The sequence below is a fragment of the Tenebrio molitor genome, chromosome 5 (assembly GCF_963966145.1).
Source record: "Tenebrio molitor chromosome 5, icTenMoli1.1, whole genome shotgun sequence".
In the NCBI taxonomy this organism is placed as follows: Eukaryota; Metazoa; Arthropoda; class Insecta; order Coleoptera; family Tenebrionidae; genus Tenebrio; species Tenebrio molitor.
In genome coordinates, this window is record NC_091050.1 from 7,361,571 (window position 1) to 7,379,248 (window position 17,678).

The following is a 17,678-nucleotide window of genomic DNA, read 5'->3' on the forward strand; positions in this document are numbered from 1 at the left end:
GATACCTAAATTGAAGGAGCTTGGATAGATTTGCTGCAAATTGGGTTTAAATTACAATGGCTGTTTTGTTTTGATGATGTATTTTTGTTCACTTGAAAAAACAATAATACCTATCTATTAATGAAAAACGTGGCAAGCAACTGAAGACCTTTGTTGCAAAATTTAATAAATCGAGGATACCTAGTTTTTTTTCTTCGACATTTTTATTGTAAGACGTTGTTCCAAATATTTGTTAAGTAAAAGTTCATTTCGTTATCTCATTTTTTATGTACACGTACTTGGTATTGTTCTTTTAATCCGAATTATTCTCGTAAATTTTAGAATAGGTATGTTCTTCTATAAACTCGAATGAAAATACGGGTTCTTTTTCATATTTTTTATTGTGGAATTAAATATAACAATGTCCCTAAAGCAAAGCCCTGTACTTTATTTTAAAAAGCATAACAATTTCTTAACAATCCAAAAGTTACCAGATACGTATATTTTACAGATGAGAGTTAAATTCTAAACAGATATATATATATTTATAGGTATAAACATTAATAATAACATTTCTGTTAATGAAGCATTTAGATAAAAGTTACTGTTGTAACAGTAATAAAATAAAAATTAAAATATAATCATTAAAAAATTAATCTATCTACTCAAATAGCACCAAAGTTGCTCATTTCATAAATGCTATGAAGCTGTGTACATATTATCTACAATAGTAATAATAATATACAATAAAAAATTGTCAAAACACTTATTATTAACAGTTAAGAAGCAATAACAATCGTAATTCGATAACAAATATGTGTAGAATATTGATGTGTTTGCTATTTGATATTAAAATTTTAAGGCAACTTTTTAAACTGTTATTGTACAATTTCGTAATTTAGAATATTCTACGTCCAGTATTGCTGATATTCTCTCGACGTTTACACCTACATGTCATAGTTTAATGTGAAAGTGTGATCTTGTTCAAAAATGGCAAAACAGATAAAATTTCTTCTCAAAAATAAATACATTTATTCTAGGCTCTACACAAAAGCATATTAATAAAAAATAACTCTACTAACAAATTAAAAAAGGAAACAAACACTGTACATCAAAATTTAAATAACAAACATATATTCATTATTAAAACATTGATGTAGGGCGGATTACTCACATATTTTTTTGGGATTTATTTCATTTTTTATATATTGTGTGTTGTGTGTCAGTGTATAGTGTGTGCGTGTGTTACAGTCATAGTGTACGAACTGCCTTCCATCTCTTACGGAGCTACATTGTATTTGTCATTGTATGGTCACTGAATTAAAAAAATAAACCACAATAATATTACAATATCTACATCAACTTTTGTTTGGCGCATTCGGGACAGATTATGTCATCCTGATCGGTAATGAATCCACGGCCGACTAAGCTCGTGCGACATGACGCACAGAAGAAGCAGTCGTTATGCCAGTGCCTGTCTTCGAACGAGATGAATTTCGTTCCTCCAATTCCGGTGATCGGTTTGTTGCAGGCGAAGCAGCGTTTCGCGAAGAGCTCCCCGAAGCATTCTGCGCAATAAGGCTTCTCGTCGCGGCTGGTGAAGCGCTCTCCTGCTAGGCTCTTGGAGCAGTGGGTGCAAGTGAAACATTCCCTGTGCCACGGTTCGTTCTTGTACGTCACACCGCCGCTAGTGATCACCTGAAAGACAATCCCAAAATCTGACATTAGGAACTGGTCACGATGCACGACGTGGCTGCTGTTAACAATTTACTGTCATTTTTGCAAAACTAGAACATCGAACCCCAAAATGTTCTTGCAGTGTACATTGTTGTTTTCAGAATAAAAATCTCTATCAGAATTACTAAAACAAAGTATGTGTTCCCATTTGAAAAAAATAATATTTTGACAGTTTAGCCTTGAAACCCTTGGGGCTATACGTGAATTTAGTAGCCCATCTTGTAGCCTACTCACAACCATTTAATTTGATGTATAGATCATTAAAATCCTCCGATAAATAAGGGAGCTATGGACTCGTCTTCTTTTTTGGGGACACCTATATATGCAGAAATCACTTGAAGGTAATTCTCTAAACCTTATTTTTGGTCTAATAGCCGGATAGTAATGAAGTCGACTTAACATGTTGAAAATTATGTGCTCACCTTATTACATTTGATACAACGAGTGGCAAATTTCTCTTCATAACACTTGGCACAATAGATTTCTTGTTCACGGGGAATGAAACTCTGAGTACCAATGGGTACTTTGCATACACAACAGCAGAAACATTTTTCGTGCCATTGCCTTGTCTTGTATTCCATCTTCTTCGTTCCTGCGAACAAATATTTTTTTAATATACTGTCCCGTCCCATTATCTCTATTTTGCAGAGAAAATCTTATTTTGTCGGCTAGTTGCTTTGATAAAACAATCGCATACGCTCGAAATACCAAAACGTAAATGTCTTTAAGGTGCAATCTGGTGTGCATATTTCTAAATGATTTAAAATTACGTAAAAAAGATATTTTATTCTATTACTGTATTTACGGGTGTCTGTTGACGTTAGTATGTAAGTTTATTATCGTCCTTTACCGCCTGCAATTATTTTAATTCAAAGCTAGTTTCAGCAATCAAGTTGTCACCAATTCTAGCAAGTTGCATTCTTGTAACTTCAAATTCTAATTTAACTTTAACAACAGATTGGAACTATTTTTCGAAATATTTAACAGAATTCTAATCGAATTGTCTAAACTGTAGTTTATAAATTCGATTATTCTACTAATTCCGATTCAGCGTAACTTTGATTTTTGCTCCAATAAAAAAGTTTTTCAAAAAATGCTTCCAACTTGTTCTTTATGTTAATACTAAAAAAAATTTATTTTATTTTATTTTACACGGAAGTGTCTTATTTAAGAAAAAATACAAAATTTCTTGTAGATCAAGGACGACAAACAATAAGCGAAAAAATTAGGTAGAAAAAACGGGAAGGTAAACCAACAAAGCTACTATTGCGTTATTTGAGATGGCTGTCTAGGGTTTACTCGAGGTAAATCAAGACGTGTAAACGAGAAACATCAGACCCCGTGTTTTATTAATAGAATGTGCCTCCGGGTTTGTCATTCGCTCTAATCATCCGATTTGAAGTTTTAAATTATATCTTGTCATGTGACAAAGTGAATATATTTGCCGCATCAAACAATTGCGATTATTTTGTTGTAAAAACGAAAAATTATTTTAGATGAACTCGAGTCACGCCACACAACAACGCTGGCCAAGGTTCTAACGATGTTCTAGGTACGGTGTGGCACTGGAATTTCGTAGGATAATTATTAAGTTATCTCCATTCTTTACATACTTATTCATCGAAAGAACGCACCGACAGTAGTAGTAAGTAGCAAGTGAAAATCTAATGAATGAGCAAAACCACCGCATCGAATCTATAATTGATCCGTTATGAGTATAATAACGGTGATCATTTAAAGACAATGCTCACAAACAGCAACAAATGTAAATTAATTAAAATGAGTCATACGAAATTTTCTGCCTACCGATCGATTTAATTTCCACTATTACATTATGCAATTTCGGTCGATGACAACTTAGTAATTTTTTTCTTTACAAATATCATGAATTCAAATTAATGACCTGTAAACACGCAATTTTTTTTCATTACATTTGAAATATTGCTAAATATCTTTATTTTAGCCGTACCCGTAGAAAAAAAATCAGTTTCAATTAACTTGCCGCGAAGTTAACCTGGAAACAATGAATTATGATTGTGAAAATTGCGATAATTATTGGTTCAGATCACGCAATACTTCCAGGCAAAAATTTAAATTTAGATCAAATTTGGAATGACATCATCAAATCGAATTTAGGTGATATCTATATTAGTACATGCGGCCAAATTAAATAAGTGTGGAATTCTCAAGGGTGTAAAGAACTCAACAAAAAAATTTCGTTCAATACATGTCGTGACAGTTTATGTAAAAACTCGTCTGGCAACATTGACCTCTTTTTGAATAATTGTAAAACCCACGAATATGCCAATTTGGATTAATTACTAATTGGACGTACACCGCCTACCAGAAATTTAAACGATTCAATAAAAAAATGAAAACGGCTTCACACGACGTATTCGCTCAACAAGAACAAAAACCCAAATTTAGTCGGTGCAATATACATAAAGTAACGCATAAATAATTATCTCGTGAAAAATTTATGGCCCAAGTTGTCTGAATATTATGTTATTGATTTTTATACTATCACGGAAAATATTTGTTCTGTGAATAAATAAATTTGAAATGTGTACTCAGATGGTAAATGAAGGTTGAACGATAGAACGATGTTTAATAATTCTTAAACTTAACAAGGAGAAGGTTTCTTAAGATAAAAAGTCTTAAGGTAAACGCTATTTTCAATGTTGTGAGTAATGCTTACGTTTTATGGAACATAATGATGCAGTTTTTTATTCTCTGCCTGAAATTGTTCTCATATACTTATTAGATTATGAAGTTAGAATAATTCATTAGAACAAGACAAGATACAAGCTGTAATTTCCTAAAATAACTAACAAAAACTTCCACCACAGATTTTTTGTCATCTCTTTTAAACAAAAAAACTATAGAAAAAATGTATTACGGGATTTGTTGAGAAAATTCAGTTTCGATTTGACATAATAATAGAGAAACGTGTTAAAATAGACACAATCATTAATTTGTTTAAATAAATAAAACGTTTTACACTTTTTGAAAACTTTCATCGTTTCCCCTCTAATTGGCCAACAGCAGTGGAAACAATCGCAAACTCGCGAGTTCGAGAACAGAATTACCTCGTTCCTGGTTTGAATCATGAGAAAATTGTGTAATTTACGATGATTTGACTAGATTTAAGTAATTTAATCGCAGAGAGTCGATGACCCTTTTTATGGCCTTCAAGACCTCGACGTCGTCACAACCACAACAATCTTTACGTCCATTTTTAAAATTTCATCTTAATCCGTCTCCATTAGAATCGAAACCGCAATAATAATACGTATTCAATTTATTTTTTGTACTTGTTTTATTTCGTGAGTGAATGTGCAAAAACAAAAATCGTCGACCATAACACGACTGCTACTCATCTTTTGATAGTTCTTCGATAGTTGAAACGTGAGCAGACTCACCTTGACGTATAATTGAATTTTAATACAATAACAAAAATTGATCGATCACTGTGAAAATCTGCAAAAAATTTAAGTCACGGTTTGGCGGAGAGAAAAAAATGTGTGGAGTCTTCGTTGTTAATTTACTCGTCCGCAATGACATAAACAAGTAATGTACTTTATGTGTTGTTTCACTAATTGGTGATGTAAATTTCCACTTTTCGCTAGTCTTAAAACGCACCTAATGGTAAACTGGTGGGATCTCCCAGGAGACAATCCTTGTCCAGGCAACACTTGAAAGATTTTTTCTCGCCCGGTAATTCCATCGACAGAATCGCGACATCTTCGTTCCTCTCTTTCGCCTTTTTGATTCTCTCTTCTCCGACAGTTTTCGTTTGCAGGTTCAACCGCGTTTTGAACTGATCACTCAATGTTCCTGCCATTTTAAAAATTGCACGTCTTCAACAACTCGACTTAGTCGCGACCAAACCACATGTCCTGAAGTTCACCGTACTTAATTCTTACTTTCCGAGATTAGTGCCGCCGATGTAAAGCCGATGTTTGAGTCATCGCGACACAAAGTCTTTTAAAGAACTGTAGATTCGTACCAGTCTCACGAAATCGTCGAACAACATTTATGCTCCGCAAGGTTAACACGAGTCTGCTGCCTACCTACACGCATCTTGCAGGAGAAATTGGAAAAATTAATCAACCTGCGGCGAACGTACACACAAGGCGTGAAGGTGTGAAAGGGAACCCACCTGCAGAGTGACTCTTCGATTGGAAAAACTAAGGCGCGTGCCGTTCTGACAGACTAATTGGCCTAATTAAAAAAGTGTTTGCTCTGAGAGAGCTCGTTATCAATAAAACGCAAATATTTCCCAGAGACAAACATCGAGGGCCGGTCCCACTTCAAATTTTTAATTTCATTAATTGCACGCGTCGGGCACAAATCCAATAAGCCTCCGGACTAGCAGGAAATGTAGCAATTCGGCCAAACTGAAAAGTAATTATCTTCTGAGGACGTGCTGCATCGATCCAAATAAAAATAGCAAACTTTAAGATTATAGTTCACCACAACGAAGGGAAGTGAAATATCAAAGTAGCGTTCGAACCTACAGGAAATTTATTTATTTTCATTCAATAACTTGCCGTTCTATCATCTCTATAAATACACACATGAATAATTAATATTGATAACGAGTCGACTGATATTTTTACACGCACGCCTCGAACAACGGCAATTGTTTACGTTCATTTTGAAAAACTAGATTAACGAGTCATTTTACAAAATACTTTGATTTTGAATAATTATCCTGGTTACACTGGTAGTTTGTTAATTTCGTACCACCGGACGATTCAAATGTCACATTAGCTTAATTTATATTTATGGAAATTGCAAATATAATTTATGGTACCATAAAAGCCAGCGATAAATTTTGGTCCAATTAATAGTAATCTGTTAATTCCTAAATAAGCAAACAATCTCAAAAATCCTTATAAGGTATCGGAGTCATAAAAAAAAGAGAATTAACTAATTTTGTAGGTCCTGCGGATACCACCCGTCTACTAAATCGCCTTGATTCTAATTTACTGCCGAAAGCTTATTATGGTCGCACGGTATGACTCAAATATGTAATTATCGACGATCAGATCCTTATTACACAATAACAAAATCGCCATATGTTGCTCGAGTCATTGCGTTGTGTAATTATGACATTTCTATGTAACAATTTAATTGATAAAAGAGAAAAGGTAAAACCAGGTGAATTATTTACTAAAATGGTCTTGAATCGTAAACGATGGTTTGTGTTACGTGTTGTACTAAGCGACACTTTACCATTTAGGGTAACCAGTCGTGGCACACATTTGATTCATCGTCACCACGAGAACTCCTCCAGTTCGAGTGGTTTAACGAAATTTCTCAAAAAAATCACCGCCACCCGAAACTGACGGTTTATCTTTATTTGTTTTTATTGCCGTAAAAATTATTAAAACACGTATAATCACACGTTTTGCGATATTTATTAAATATTCAACATTTATTTCTCTTTCGAATTGATAGCAAACAAGTTTGAAAATAATTCGTCTTAGTCATGATTATAAATAAAACAAACACTTGAGAGATTGCAAGGTTCGACGTTACCACAGAAATTGCGAATTTGTACAGAAGTTGGAAATTATTATTTGGCCAATATGTATTTTGATTAGCATAAATTATACGATTTTCCATTAAAATACCGATACTGCGACCGGGGCAAGTGATGTGTCAAAAATATTCCAACAATTTTCGTAAAAGTTCCATTCGCTAATCGACGAAATGGCACACATAAATTACCATTAGTTTATTTCGAACGGTAAAAGCCATAAAAAGTGAAAATCACATCAAATCACCTCGTCATAACTTGGAACTTTTGTAACTCCTGCTGCAGATTTTTATTTTTCATTTTGAAAAAAAAATAAACAAGTCGAATTTTTCTGCCACATAAACGAACCAGCCTTTGAGTAAATAAATGCGGGCGAAGAATAAACAAAGTATGTTGCAGCAGCGCCAAGTAACATCGGTAATGGGCATGGGTTTTATTAATACACATCCTGGCAACACCTACAGACCGGTGAAAGGTTGAACACGTTTAGAGCATTTGCCAAAATAGATATGATGTAAAATTTATGCGCGCTGTTCGCAATTAGATGTATTATCTTCATTAGCATAATTCATTTCTCGCGTTTCACAGCAATAACCCAACCAAACGGTAATAAAATGAAGGCTTGAGTGTGCCAACCCGAAGAGATGATAGTGGTATGACACCACCCAAGTCAATTACCGCTGATAAACGACCAGTTAGAAGGCGATAGCTCAGATCATAATTTTAACCAAAATCGTCGACGACCGGGTCTGCTGTGCAATTTCGGTTTCGTTATACTTATACTTGGATTACGTCTGCGAGTAGGCGCCCCGGAAAGCGTCGGCGTGCAATTGATTTGTGGGATTTTGATTAATGTGTGCAAAGATGACATACCGGCTCTGAAGATTTCGTGGCAACCGTCACATCTGGAGGCGAATTGTTCGTCATAACAACGCCCGCAGTAGATCCTGTCGCCCTTCGATCCAAACTGCCTGTCCACGAGGGATTCCCCGCACGTTGTGCACAAGAAGCACGCTTCGTGCCAATGCTTGTCTTTGTAAGAGAGGTCCTGAAGAGAAATTTCAGACATTAGAATCAAATTTTCGGCTCGGTCGAGCTAATCTTACTTTTGAATCGATACCAATAGTTCTGCTGCACTTTTCGCAAGCATTGGCGAAGACGGATTCGTAACAGGACACGCAATAGGGGTGCTCGTCGCGAAGAACGTAACGTTGACCAGTAAGACTCTCATCGCATTGCCAACAACAGAAGTGCTGTCCATGCCAGTCCTTGTTCATGGCCTTTGTATATTCGCCGCTAAAAATGAGCTGGAAAACAACAAAACATCAACAAAATGTCCGGCCCACACGAGCGTCCACAAAGAAATTCAAAAACAATAATTACATCCACCAAATATATAAGTTTTCGTTATATTTTCTACGATTATTTCACGCAGCAGGGCATTGCCAGTCAGCAAGGTCGGAATCACGATCGAAAAGCGATTGTTTGTCGAGGTTTTTTCGATGGAAATAAATCAAAAATTTTCGATAACACGTCGATAAAATTCCGAACATGAACGTCGGTAAATCTTGGTGTAAACATTAATAACTTTCTAATGGTTACACGAGTTGCAGAAGAGTAAAAGGGATTCTTTCAATTCTTCCTGCAAATTTCGAATTTCAGCGAGTTCATAACGGTACATTGAAGTTTTATGCGCTCGTTATTAGGTGTAAAAATGCCACACTGGCACAAGTCCAGGTCGCAACAGATGTTGCGTCTGTGTTCAAGAAATCATTGCATACAAAGTTTCAACTTCACAGACCGCAGTTAGAATTTTCTCCTAAAAATTCTCTTTCACAATGATTTTTTGCCGAAATATTGATTGCGACAATACCGAGCGTACGATTCTTTCACATCTTCTCGTTTGATATCTGTTGGTTGAAATTATTCCAAAAATTGCACATTTAGGGAATGACAGCAAAAAAATATTTTCAAAGACGAAACGAAGACAAGAAACACAATTATTTGCTTTATGTACCTTTTGTTAACACAGGGGTATGTGATGGCATGTTTCTAGTATCCAATACGTAGAAGTGAAAGTGTAATAGAGCTTTTAACAAATGAAATCCTTCCGAAAGAAAATTAACAAACTCGTTTACTAACAAAATCATTAATTCTTATGTAAAAGAATGTTTGTGATGTGCAGAATGTAACTGCAACAAACACAAGCTCGTAAAACAATATATTGTTTTTATAAATAGGAATTTTGCATTTCAATTTTTCGTTGCATTTGTCACGAAATAATTCAAGTTTCTTCGTTGATCTTAAGAATTCTAAAAAACGAATCGAATTCAATCAAGAAACATAGGTTTTTTGCACTATCGTGGAAAAATAGTTTGGTGCGGTGGCCAATAAATCTGTTCTAGAATAGTTTCTTTCTAAATTTAGAAGCAGAAGACGAAACAAAAACCTATCGAACTGCAAAATTTTGCCGGTGGTCAAGACACCGGTGCCTTTTGTTCCTTCCAGCCCTGTACACTTCCACATCACTGTCAAATTAGGGGCCGGTTCGACGTGTTCCTGTCCCTTCAAGATGCCAACACATACCCCTGGGTGCCATTGGTGCGATCGATTTCAGTGATGGTGACTTCGCTCCCTTGGTCATTGCTTTCCCTTCTTTTGGTGGTCTTCTTGACTTTTTTCGTTTTCTTTTCGGTGATGGTGAAATTGGAATGGACCTCAACGTCTCCCATTTTCGAGGACAATACACACACTCTGTTCTAACAGTGAACTGCGACTGAATTCTGTTAGATGGGTAAATCGGTGAAGCTATTCCCTTTATATTTTTAGAAAATGATATGGGACGTAGTGCCGGGTGCAATATGCTTCTCTTGATTTGAGGTGGGTCGATGCTGTGTATGTGTATCTATACCAGACGAAAATACATCAAATACTTGACGCAACTTATAATTGGTTCTTTTCGCGAATCCCAACGATCCCGTCCACTGTCAAAGTCGCGTAAGCAGTATCCGATTATCTGAAGAATGACGCAGACCAGCATTAAAATGGGCACCATTTATTTTTACCCATTCCATTTTATTGGTAATCATAAATCTTTGCAAATCAATCCAATCCTCCTCGCTCATTTCCGAAAGGAATAAATCAACGAAAATGTTATTCGCGCTTTAGGCGATCCAAACAAACGGCAGACCACTTAAATTTTTTTAACTCTAATGGTAAGAAGCACTCAATTTTCACTAATTACCAATCCAATGTCATTTAAGGTGTACTCTCCATATCTAGATACACTTATTCTCACTCAGTGACGACAGAATCGCTGAATTTTTTTGCACCATCAGGTAATGGATGTGTTATTTATTAACATCAACATTCTTTGCATTTTTAACACTCAGCATGGCATGTTTTGCAATAAAAATCATTGATATTTGATTTTATTGTGCAATTCTAATTAATATCAAGAGGCAATTAATTCACAGACTTTCACCTACCCATTAATATTAGCATAAATAAGTTAAATAGATTTTTTCCTGCCACGAGAAATATGATTCAACGCTTGCTTATTATTTTGGGATCCTTTGCAGTCTATTATAAAAATATAAGTTTTATTTAAAGTAACTTTTGTAAGTGTGTCATGCTTGGCTGTGTACGTTGTCGACGGACAATTTTAGTAAAAAATAAATTTCTCGAAAACTGTTCTAATACATTTAAAAGGTTAACAGAACGAATCCCATTCATTTTTCAGATTGTTTTTTAACACATTTATGTAAGTATTTATATCAATGAGTTGCTCGCTTTTTTAAAAAGGAAACACAACTAAACTATGTTCCTAATTATAAACTAATTAAACATTTGAAAAACTCTTTTCCTTCAAAATAGCGCAGATCGCTCATTTCAGAATTTGTCATTAAATTATTAGTGACACGAATATTAAAATAAAATATTGCACACGAGCTTTTAAAATTTTCATCGCGATTTCGAAATCTGCCAGAAGAGTAATAAAAACCTTTATAATAAAAATCCATCTCATTATTTTATTATCACCGGTATCAAATAACCAATAATTAAATGGTCACCAACCGGACGGTAGCAATAAATATCAAAGATTTAAAAACGTGGGGTATCAAAACAGTAGTTCTACAAATACGCTCACACGTAAACACTTTGTCATTATACATTGGGCTTGGACAAGCTGCTTTACGATTAATGGACTGTAGATCCCCTACTGCTATTTGTTTTAGAGGATTACGAATATGTACGAGACAACCTGTCAAGAGAAAAAAAAAACTAATTATGATTTTTTCCAAAAAAAAAAGCAATGACGTAGTCCGAGGTTGGATTGAAATCCATACAAAAATGAGCTTCTCGTAATAAAACCCGCAACCCAATTCTGTCTAATTCAGTCTGGACTAGTTATAAACACAGTAAAAATTACAATTTTACAAATGTAATAAAAAGTAGGAAGCACTAAACCTTGTAACAAGTGACAAGACCTCCATAAAGCTATTAATAATCTTTGAATTGTTCAAAGACGAGTAAAATGTATTTAGAACATGTAACATCTGTTAGAAACAATCAGTTCCTTCGTTCCGCTTGACAGTTGTACACATGCAAAATTTGCTTGATACACGGTGGATATTTTTACTCTACGCATCGGATACTGATTTTGGGATATGATTATGTAACGATTAGGCTTGTTTTCAAAGCGTTTGTGTAAAGCAAGGCGATTACGATGCATAAGAGGGGAATGAAGACATTTCAAAATGCAACTTGGCATGTCTCCCACGGACTTATGAAAACTATTTGTGTCACACAACGATTTTACATCATCCTGCAAAAATCGACTACCAGCATTCGAATGGAAAAATAAAACAAAAAAATCCTTGTTAATATATTCAGAACTCAATTTACAACAATACGATACCATGGATATAAGTTATAATAGGTTATAAGCTCAAGCGTAAAGCAAATTTAACTTAACGATTTACCCAGAAAGGTTCTGCAGTTTTACTATCAGCCTCTTTACTGGTACCAGGTGAAGGTTTTGAAGGCCCCTCTGCTTCTCGGTTAACATTGTTTAGAACATTAGCAGCTTCTGTTAGTGTTTTAGCAGTTTGAGCGTCGTTATTCTGCACAGAACTTGATGACAAGCTGTCATCTATAAAAAGAAGACATAAAATCATGAGCCATGAGTATTAATTATGATGTTGGCTGAATTGCTGAATGTAAAGATCTAACCTTTTGACTCGTTATTGCTATCGGTCGGCACGTTCGGGGCTCTCTTCTTTCTGGATCTCCTCGAAGCACTGTTTCTGCACAGTTTCTTTTTGCTGACGCCATCGAGGGAATCCAGAAATTGTTCGTCGTATTCTTTGACTTCGATTTCGATTTCATCGTCGACTTGAGCCGATGCTTCGCTCTCTTTTAAATCTACCACCGGCTTTGACTCAAACTCAAAAGAAAACTTTGCTTCAAGCTTTTTAATTTCGTCTTTTAATTGAACTGATTCGGACTGAGATTTATTTTCTTCGTGTTTTGAAAGCAAATTATCATCGAGAGAAGAAGCTCCTGGTTTTTGCAATTTCCTGCATTCTGGACTATGAGAGCGTTGTTTAGTTGGTGGTACCACCAGAATTTTGTTGGTCCAGAATTCTGTCGTGTTGTGTTTTGATTCCAAAATGAAATCGAGTTTTTCTGGAGTCGGTGATCTAGAGATGTATTCTTCGTCAACTTCCACCACACTTATGGTTGGATTATCGAGTAGTTCACTGCAAATGCTGTTTCTAGGAACCGACAATACCAAACTAGGATAAGGAGATGGTGAACGTCTGAACGTGGAGTCTTGCTCACCGAGTCTTTTTGGGATAGGGGAGGGTGATCTAGAACGGGGATTTTCTACACTTTCCACAATTGTTGGTTCTTGCTCGGTTACGACAAATTGTTTTGGTAAAGGAATGGGTGGTGTAGACTTGTCATCTTCACTTCTAATTATGTAGTGTTTCTGTTGCGCTGCTTCTCCCGTTTCATTTTGTTGTTCCACAACATATTTCGGTAAGTTTTCGATTTCGCTGTCTACATTGGCATTCGCAACAAGAAAATGGCGTGGCGAAGGCGATCTCTCTTTACCTTCTCTTTCCAGTAGGAGAAATCTTCTCGGAGAAGGAGATCTCGACTTTGGTACTGACGCATCTGCGAATTCTACTTCAATATGTTCCGAGGAAATCTGCACACAGCTAGATTCTGTTTTTGTCTCACACTCAACAACATTGTTGTTAGTGCGTGTCTGATTTTGAAGATTCCTTTGGAGATCCTCGATACTGTCATGGTACCTTTTCGCGAGATCGGGTAAAGGTGTTTGTGTGGAAGTAGTAACCAAGCTTCTGCTGACGTTAGAGTAAAAAGCCAAAAGTTCCACTACACCTACACATGCAACCAAAACCGAGAGTAGTAAACCCATGGCAGTAACACACTTTCACGCATGGTTATTTATAGTGTAGTTGCGAAAACCGGCGCGAAATTCGAAACATTTTCGACAAATTTCGATCAAATTTTAGAGAACGACTACACATGTATGTTGGACGATAGAATCAACTGATGAATATTATCCTTGCCAATATTTTCAGCTGGGCTCCTAACCCTAAATAATCTGGTTACCTAATCGTTAATTGCAATAATGAAAAGGTCATTCCGTGATTTTACGGGTACGTATTCTTTCAATTCGAACGTTGGAAAGAAAAACAACAAACTCGTGTTCGCAGCTGGTGCGAGATAGCTACCCTTGATATTTTCGCTCGATTTATGTTGACAATGCGCCATCACAACAACAAATCAGTGACAAAACTCTTATAAATAGGTAGCAATTTTATTCTTTCTAGACGGTTTTTAAAGTTTATTTGTGCAGAGGCTTTTCGTGAAAAATATATCGTACGATGGTCGCTGCCAAGTAAATATCTGAAAATTTGGCCAAAAAATTGTACGTTAATATGGCAAAACAAACGCCTATTAATTCGGTGGAGCCTAAAATTAACGAATTAATTTTACTACTTGGACACGGCTGCTATTATGTTGGTCCTTGTGAGATGATGTTTTATAAAAATAACAATTTCTTGGCGTATGTAAATATGATATCGGCAGCTTAAATAAACAACTTTAAATTTATTGCTTATGTCAAAATAAAAAGCCTGTGTTCAATGTACCGCAGTATTAATTTTGTGGGTGTAATTTTAATAGGCACCCACGGATTGAAAATATTTTATCATTTTTCAATTAGATCAGTGGGTGAACTGAGTAACACGATTATTTCAGAAACAAAACGCCAACGCTTGTAGTAAAAAGGTGGATCATACATCTTCCAAATCTTGACATTTAAAGATGTTCGTCCTAAAAATTGGGCTAAATTGTCAATTACTGTGGATATAAAACAAAATTTTAAAACATTGAGAAGCTTTCTTATTACTAATATCATCAACAAAAAAGAAACGACGGCTGTGGAAATCAAAATTTGTAAAAACGATGACTGAGTTTGACATTCACAAAGTTTATTATTGAAGTTGCGTCACAATTTTTTTTATCATTGTATAAAACAGAACACTTCGAAAAAAAGAAAGAATAGTATTAGACGGCTGTAGAGAAATTTAAAATTATAAATTGTTTTCCAAAGAAAATAATTTAATTAACGCAAATAAGTTTACAATGCAGTAATTTATTTGCGCTTGTCAAAGTAGTGGTATGACTTACTCACTTTTAAATTAAACGTATGCACTACATTTTGTTTAAATATTTTCATGAATAATTTTTTTACTCTGTCTTCATAGATTTACATAGATTTTTAAAAATATCTTAAGTTCTTGGAAATAGACAGAACGGAAATGACGTACGTTCATGCTTTACACAGTTTAATAATATTTTAACCAAGTAGCTGATTCAACTATCATCAAATAATAATCTGGTATACATGAACAAATGACGTTGTAAATATTTTTTATAAAAAAAATGTAAATACTTGTTTACTTTGTTTAGCTGTCACAAATTCATTACTACAGAATTTTCAACCTTTTGTGTTGAAGAAAAAACAAATCATCGATATCTCAAAGCATTTCCAGAGTTAGCAATTTTTTCAAATCACCTGGTATATACTGTGCCTATTATACATATTATGTACATAATGAACATCTAAATAAATGTTTGCCGATCGAAAAAAAAAAGAAAAAACATAAAAGATGAGTCAACAAAGTTAACATTCACAAAATCGACTCATCTATTCTTGGAATTTTGCAAGAGTCTTATTTTTCTTAATAAATGCAATAAGTCTTGAGCATAAGTAATTTTTTTATGGAACGTATGTTCATATGTCTAGAATTATCTAACATGTAAGTGTTTCTAGATTGGTAATACTATGTCAATTGATCATAATTAATGTTTATAGTTGCCGTAAAATCACAACCACGCCAATTATGTAATAGTGTGTATTCCTACTTATTATAGAAGATAAAACGATTTAATGTGTACATTTTTTGTGTACACGGAGATTCACCACTAGTACTCATCTCAATTATTGCAATAATAAAGTGGTATAAACGCTATAAATTTGTTGAACAGGCGTTTACTTAAGAATTCACACCTGGTCATTAAGCAAAATTCCCACATTTATTTGTTCTAAATTGTTGGTAAGTTGCAAAATATTTAATAACGATACACTTCAATGAGGTCATACTGTTCTTACATGCAACGTGAATTTGGGGCCAAGATTATAACATAACCAATTGGGTAAAAAACTATGCACCTAAGAAACACGATCGCGTTGTCCAAAATAAGAAAAAAAATTATGAAATTCGTCAACTTATAAAATAATGTCGGTCAAGGTTTGAAATGCAATTTCAACCGCACGCCCCGTCAAAATATTCGCACTTGCATCATAATGCCTGCATACATATTTATCTTTGGATTGATATTGTGGACTTAATACTGAGAATAGGCGTAAATGAAAAAAATATCGTTATGCAACTGTTTACTTTCCTTCTACATATTTACTGTCATTCAAGTTTTAAATTTCTAGTTGCAAGACTTGGTCAAAACAATATCCGTTGCGAAATGGAGACGACTGCAGGGGTTCCTCTTCATTTTCACCGTTGGCACAGTTCTCGTGGTGCTGCCGGCATCAGTAGCCGGCGCTCCTTGACATTGAAAGAAACAGCGATGGAGAGCTGCGCAACAGGTAATAAGTTCGCAAGGTCGGTAAACAAACAACGATCGTCTCGATCTCGTCCTCCAGGTGCAACGACGGCCGTCGTCGGAAAGCACCCGGTCTCGGTGCAATTCGAGCCCCGAGCCTTGTTTGGCTACACCAGATATAAAGTAGATCAAGTCAAACGTGGATACGAATCCTCTGTTGATATTAAGAAATATTCGTTTGGACTGACGGCGGGCCGTGTGCACCACTTGCTAAATTCGTGCCACATTTTCAGTTCAGGAGGAGTTCGCGAAACCGCAAGCGGACCGACGGAAGAAGAGACGTCCGATCTTTTAAAAGAATGCCAACATTAATAAGTTTCATAAACAAACACAAGATTTATATTGTTTATTGGAGATTTATGCAAACGGACGAGAATGGGCGGAACACACATTTTTCAGATATTACACCATCCTACCGACGGACGCCAGGGTTCGAGGTTCCGCCACCAGGTGGAAATTCCGACAATTCTCTTCTGAAACAGGTCAAGATTTGACACCCACGCACCCTTGAAACTATCCGAGTTGCGAGCGACCACATGCTTTCGAAAATGCGACACTATCATCTTTCGCGATGACTGATTAGACCTGTTTCGACCCCAGAAAGTTTTTAAATAATCTAAATCACTCTCGGGATACTTTGGAAGGCTTCCGCTTATAAAAATATTTTTTCAGCTCGGCAAAAACAATATTGACTTGCGCTTCTAAAAATGAAATAGCAGAAAAATAGCAAAATTTGGCCATGCAGGCCTTATAATTAGCACACGGCTGTTTTTTAAATAAGTTTTTATATCTGTATAAATAACGATGAGATGCAAATTTTTTATTTGAAAAATGTGCATCCGGGGATTGTAGAACAGGTATTATTAATGTTAACATCGCGAACAACGAAGTCAGGTGTTTTCGATATTAATAATCCCGACAATAAGTGTTACCGAAAGCAAATATGATTCATTTTGTGTTTTTGGGGTCCGATACTCTACAAGAGGTTTGTGGATGTGGATTTCGGTTTGAACTGACAATACCAGCTGCCACAGAATAATAAAAAAACACCGTTATTCTCTGATTTTCTTGAAAAAAATGCACGCCATGACGAAACATTTTTCCACACGACCCCAAGCGAGAAGCGAACAAGAAAATTCCGAAATTCGAAATTTGGCACGGGTATTTAAAATATTTAAGAAAAAAA

The 17,678-nt window shown here is 35.4% G+C and overlaps 2 protein-coding genes across 10 annotated transcripts in view; one reads left to right on the forward strand and one right to left on the reverse strand.

Annotated features, from left to right (window-relative positions):
* Positions 1-361: 361 nt before the first annotated feature.
* The window catches only part of Lmpt (Limpet), a 38,704-nt gene continuing 21,387 nt past the window's right edge, over positions 362-17,678 (reverse strand). For 7 of the 9 annotated variants that reach the window (XM_069048797.1, XM_069048794.1, XM_069048793.1 and 4 more), the window contains 4 exons: positions 8,371-8,571; positions 8,138-8,312; positions 2,139-2,308; positions 362-1,677 (listed from right to left, as the gene is read on the reverse strand). In XM_069048797.1, coding sequence (XP_068904898.1) covers positions 1,333-1,677; positions 2,139-2,308; positions 8,138-8,312; positions 8,371-8,571 — 891 coding nt within the window. In that variant the 3' untranslated portion in view covers positions 362-1,332. Of the gene's footprint in view, positions 1,678-2,138; positions 2,309-5,358; positions 5,807-8,137; positions 8,313-8,370; positions 8,572-9,850; positions 10,065-17,678 lie in introns of those variants that run through there. The other 2 variants (XM_069048798.1, XM_069048799.1) reach the window with 2 other exon arrangements.
* LOC138131659 (uncharacterized) lies at positions 10,358-17,380 on the forward strand. The gene is made up of 4 exons (XM_069048803.1): positions 10,358-10,479; positions 10,528-10,602; positions 16,317-16,475; positions 16,533-17,380. Exons 3-4 carry the CDS (start codon positions 16,352-16,354, stop codon positions 16,802-16,804), a joined length of 396 nt encoding a protein of 131 aa, XP_068904904.1. The 5' UTR covers positions 10,358-10,479; positions 10,528-10,602; positions 16,317-16,351; the 3' UTR covers positions 16,805-17,380.

Coding starts and splice junctions, on each gene's coding strand:
- LOC138131659 (XM_069048803.1), top strand. CDS start 16,352: ATGGAGACGACTGCAGGGGTTCCTCTTCATTTTCACCGTTGGCACAGT. Junction 16,476..16,532: donor GATGGAGAGCTGCGCAACAG/GTAATAAGTTCG, acceptor CTCGTCCTCCAG/GTGCAACGACGGCCGTCGTC.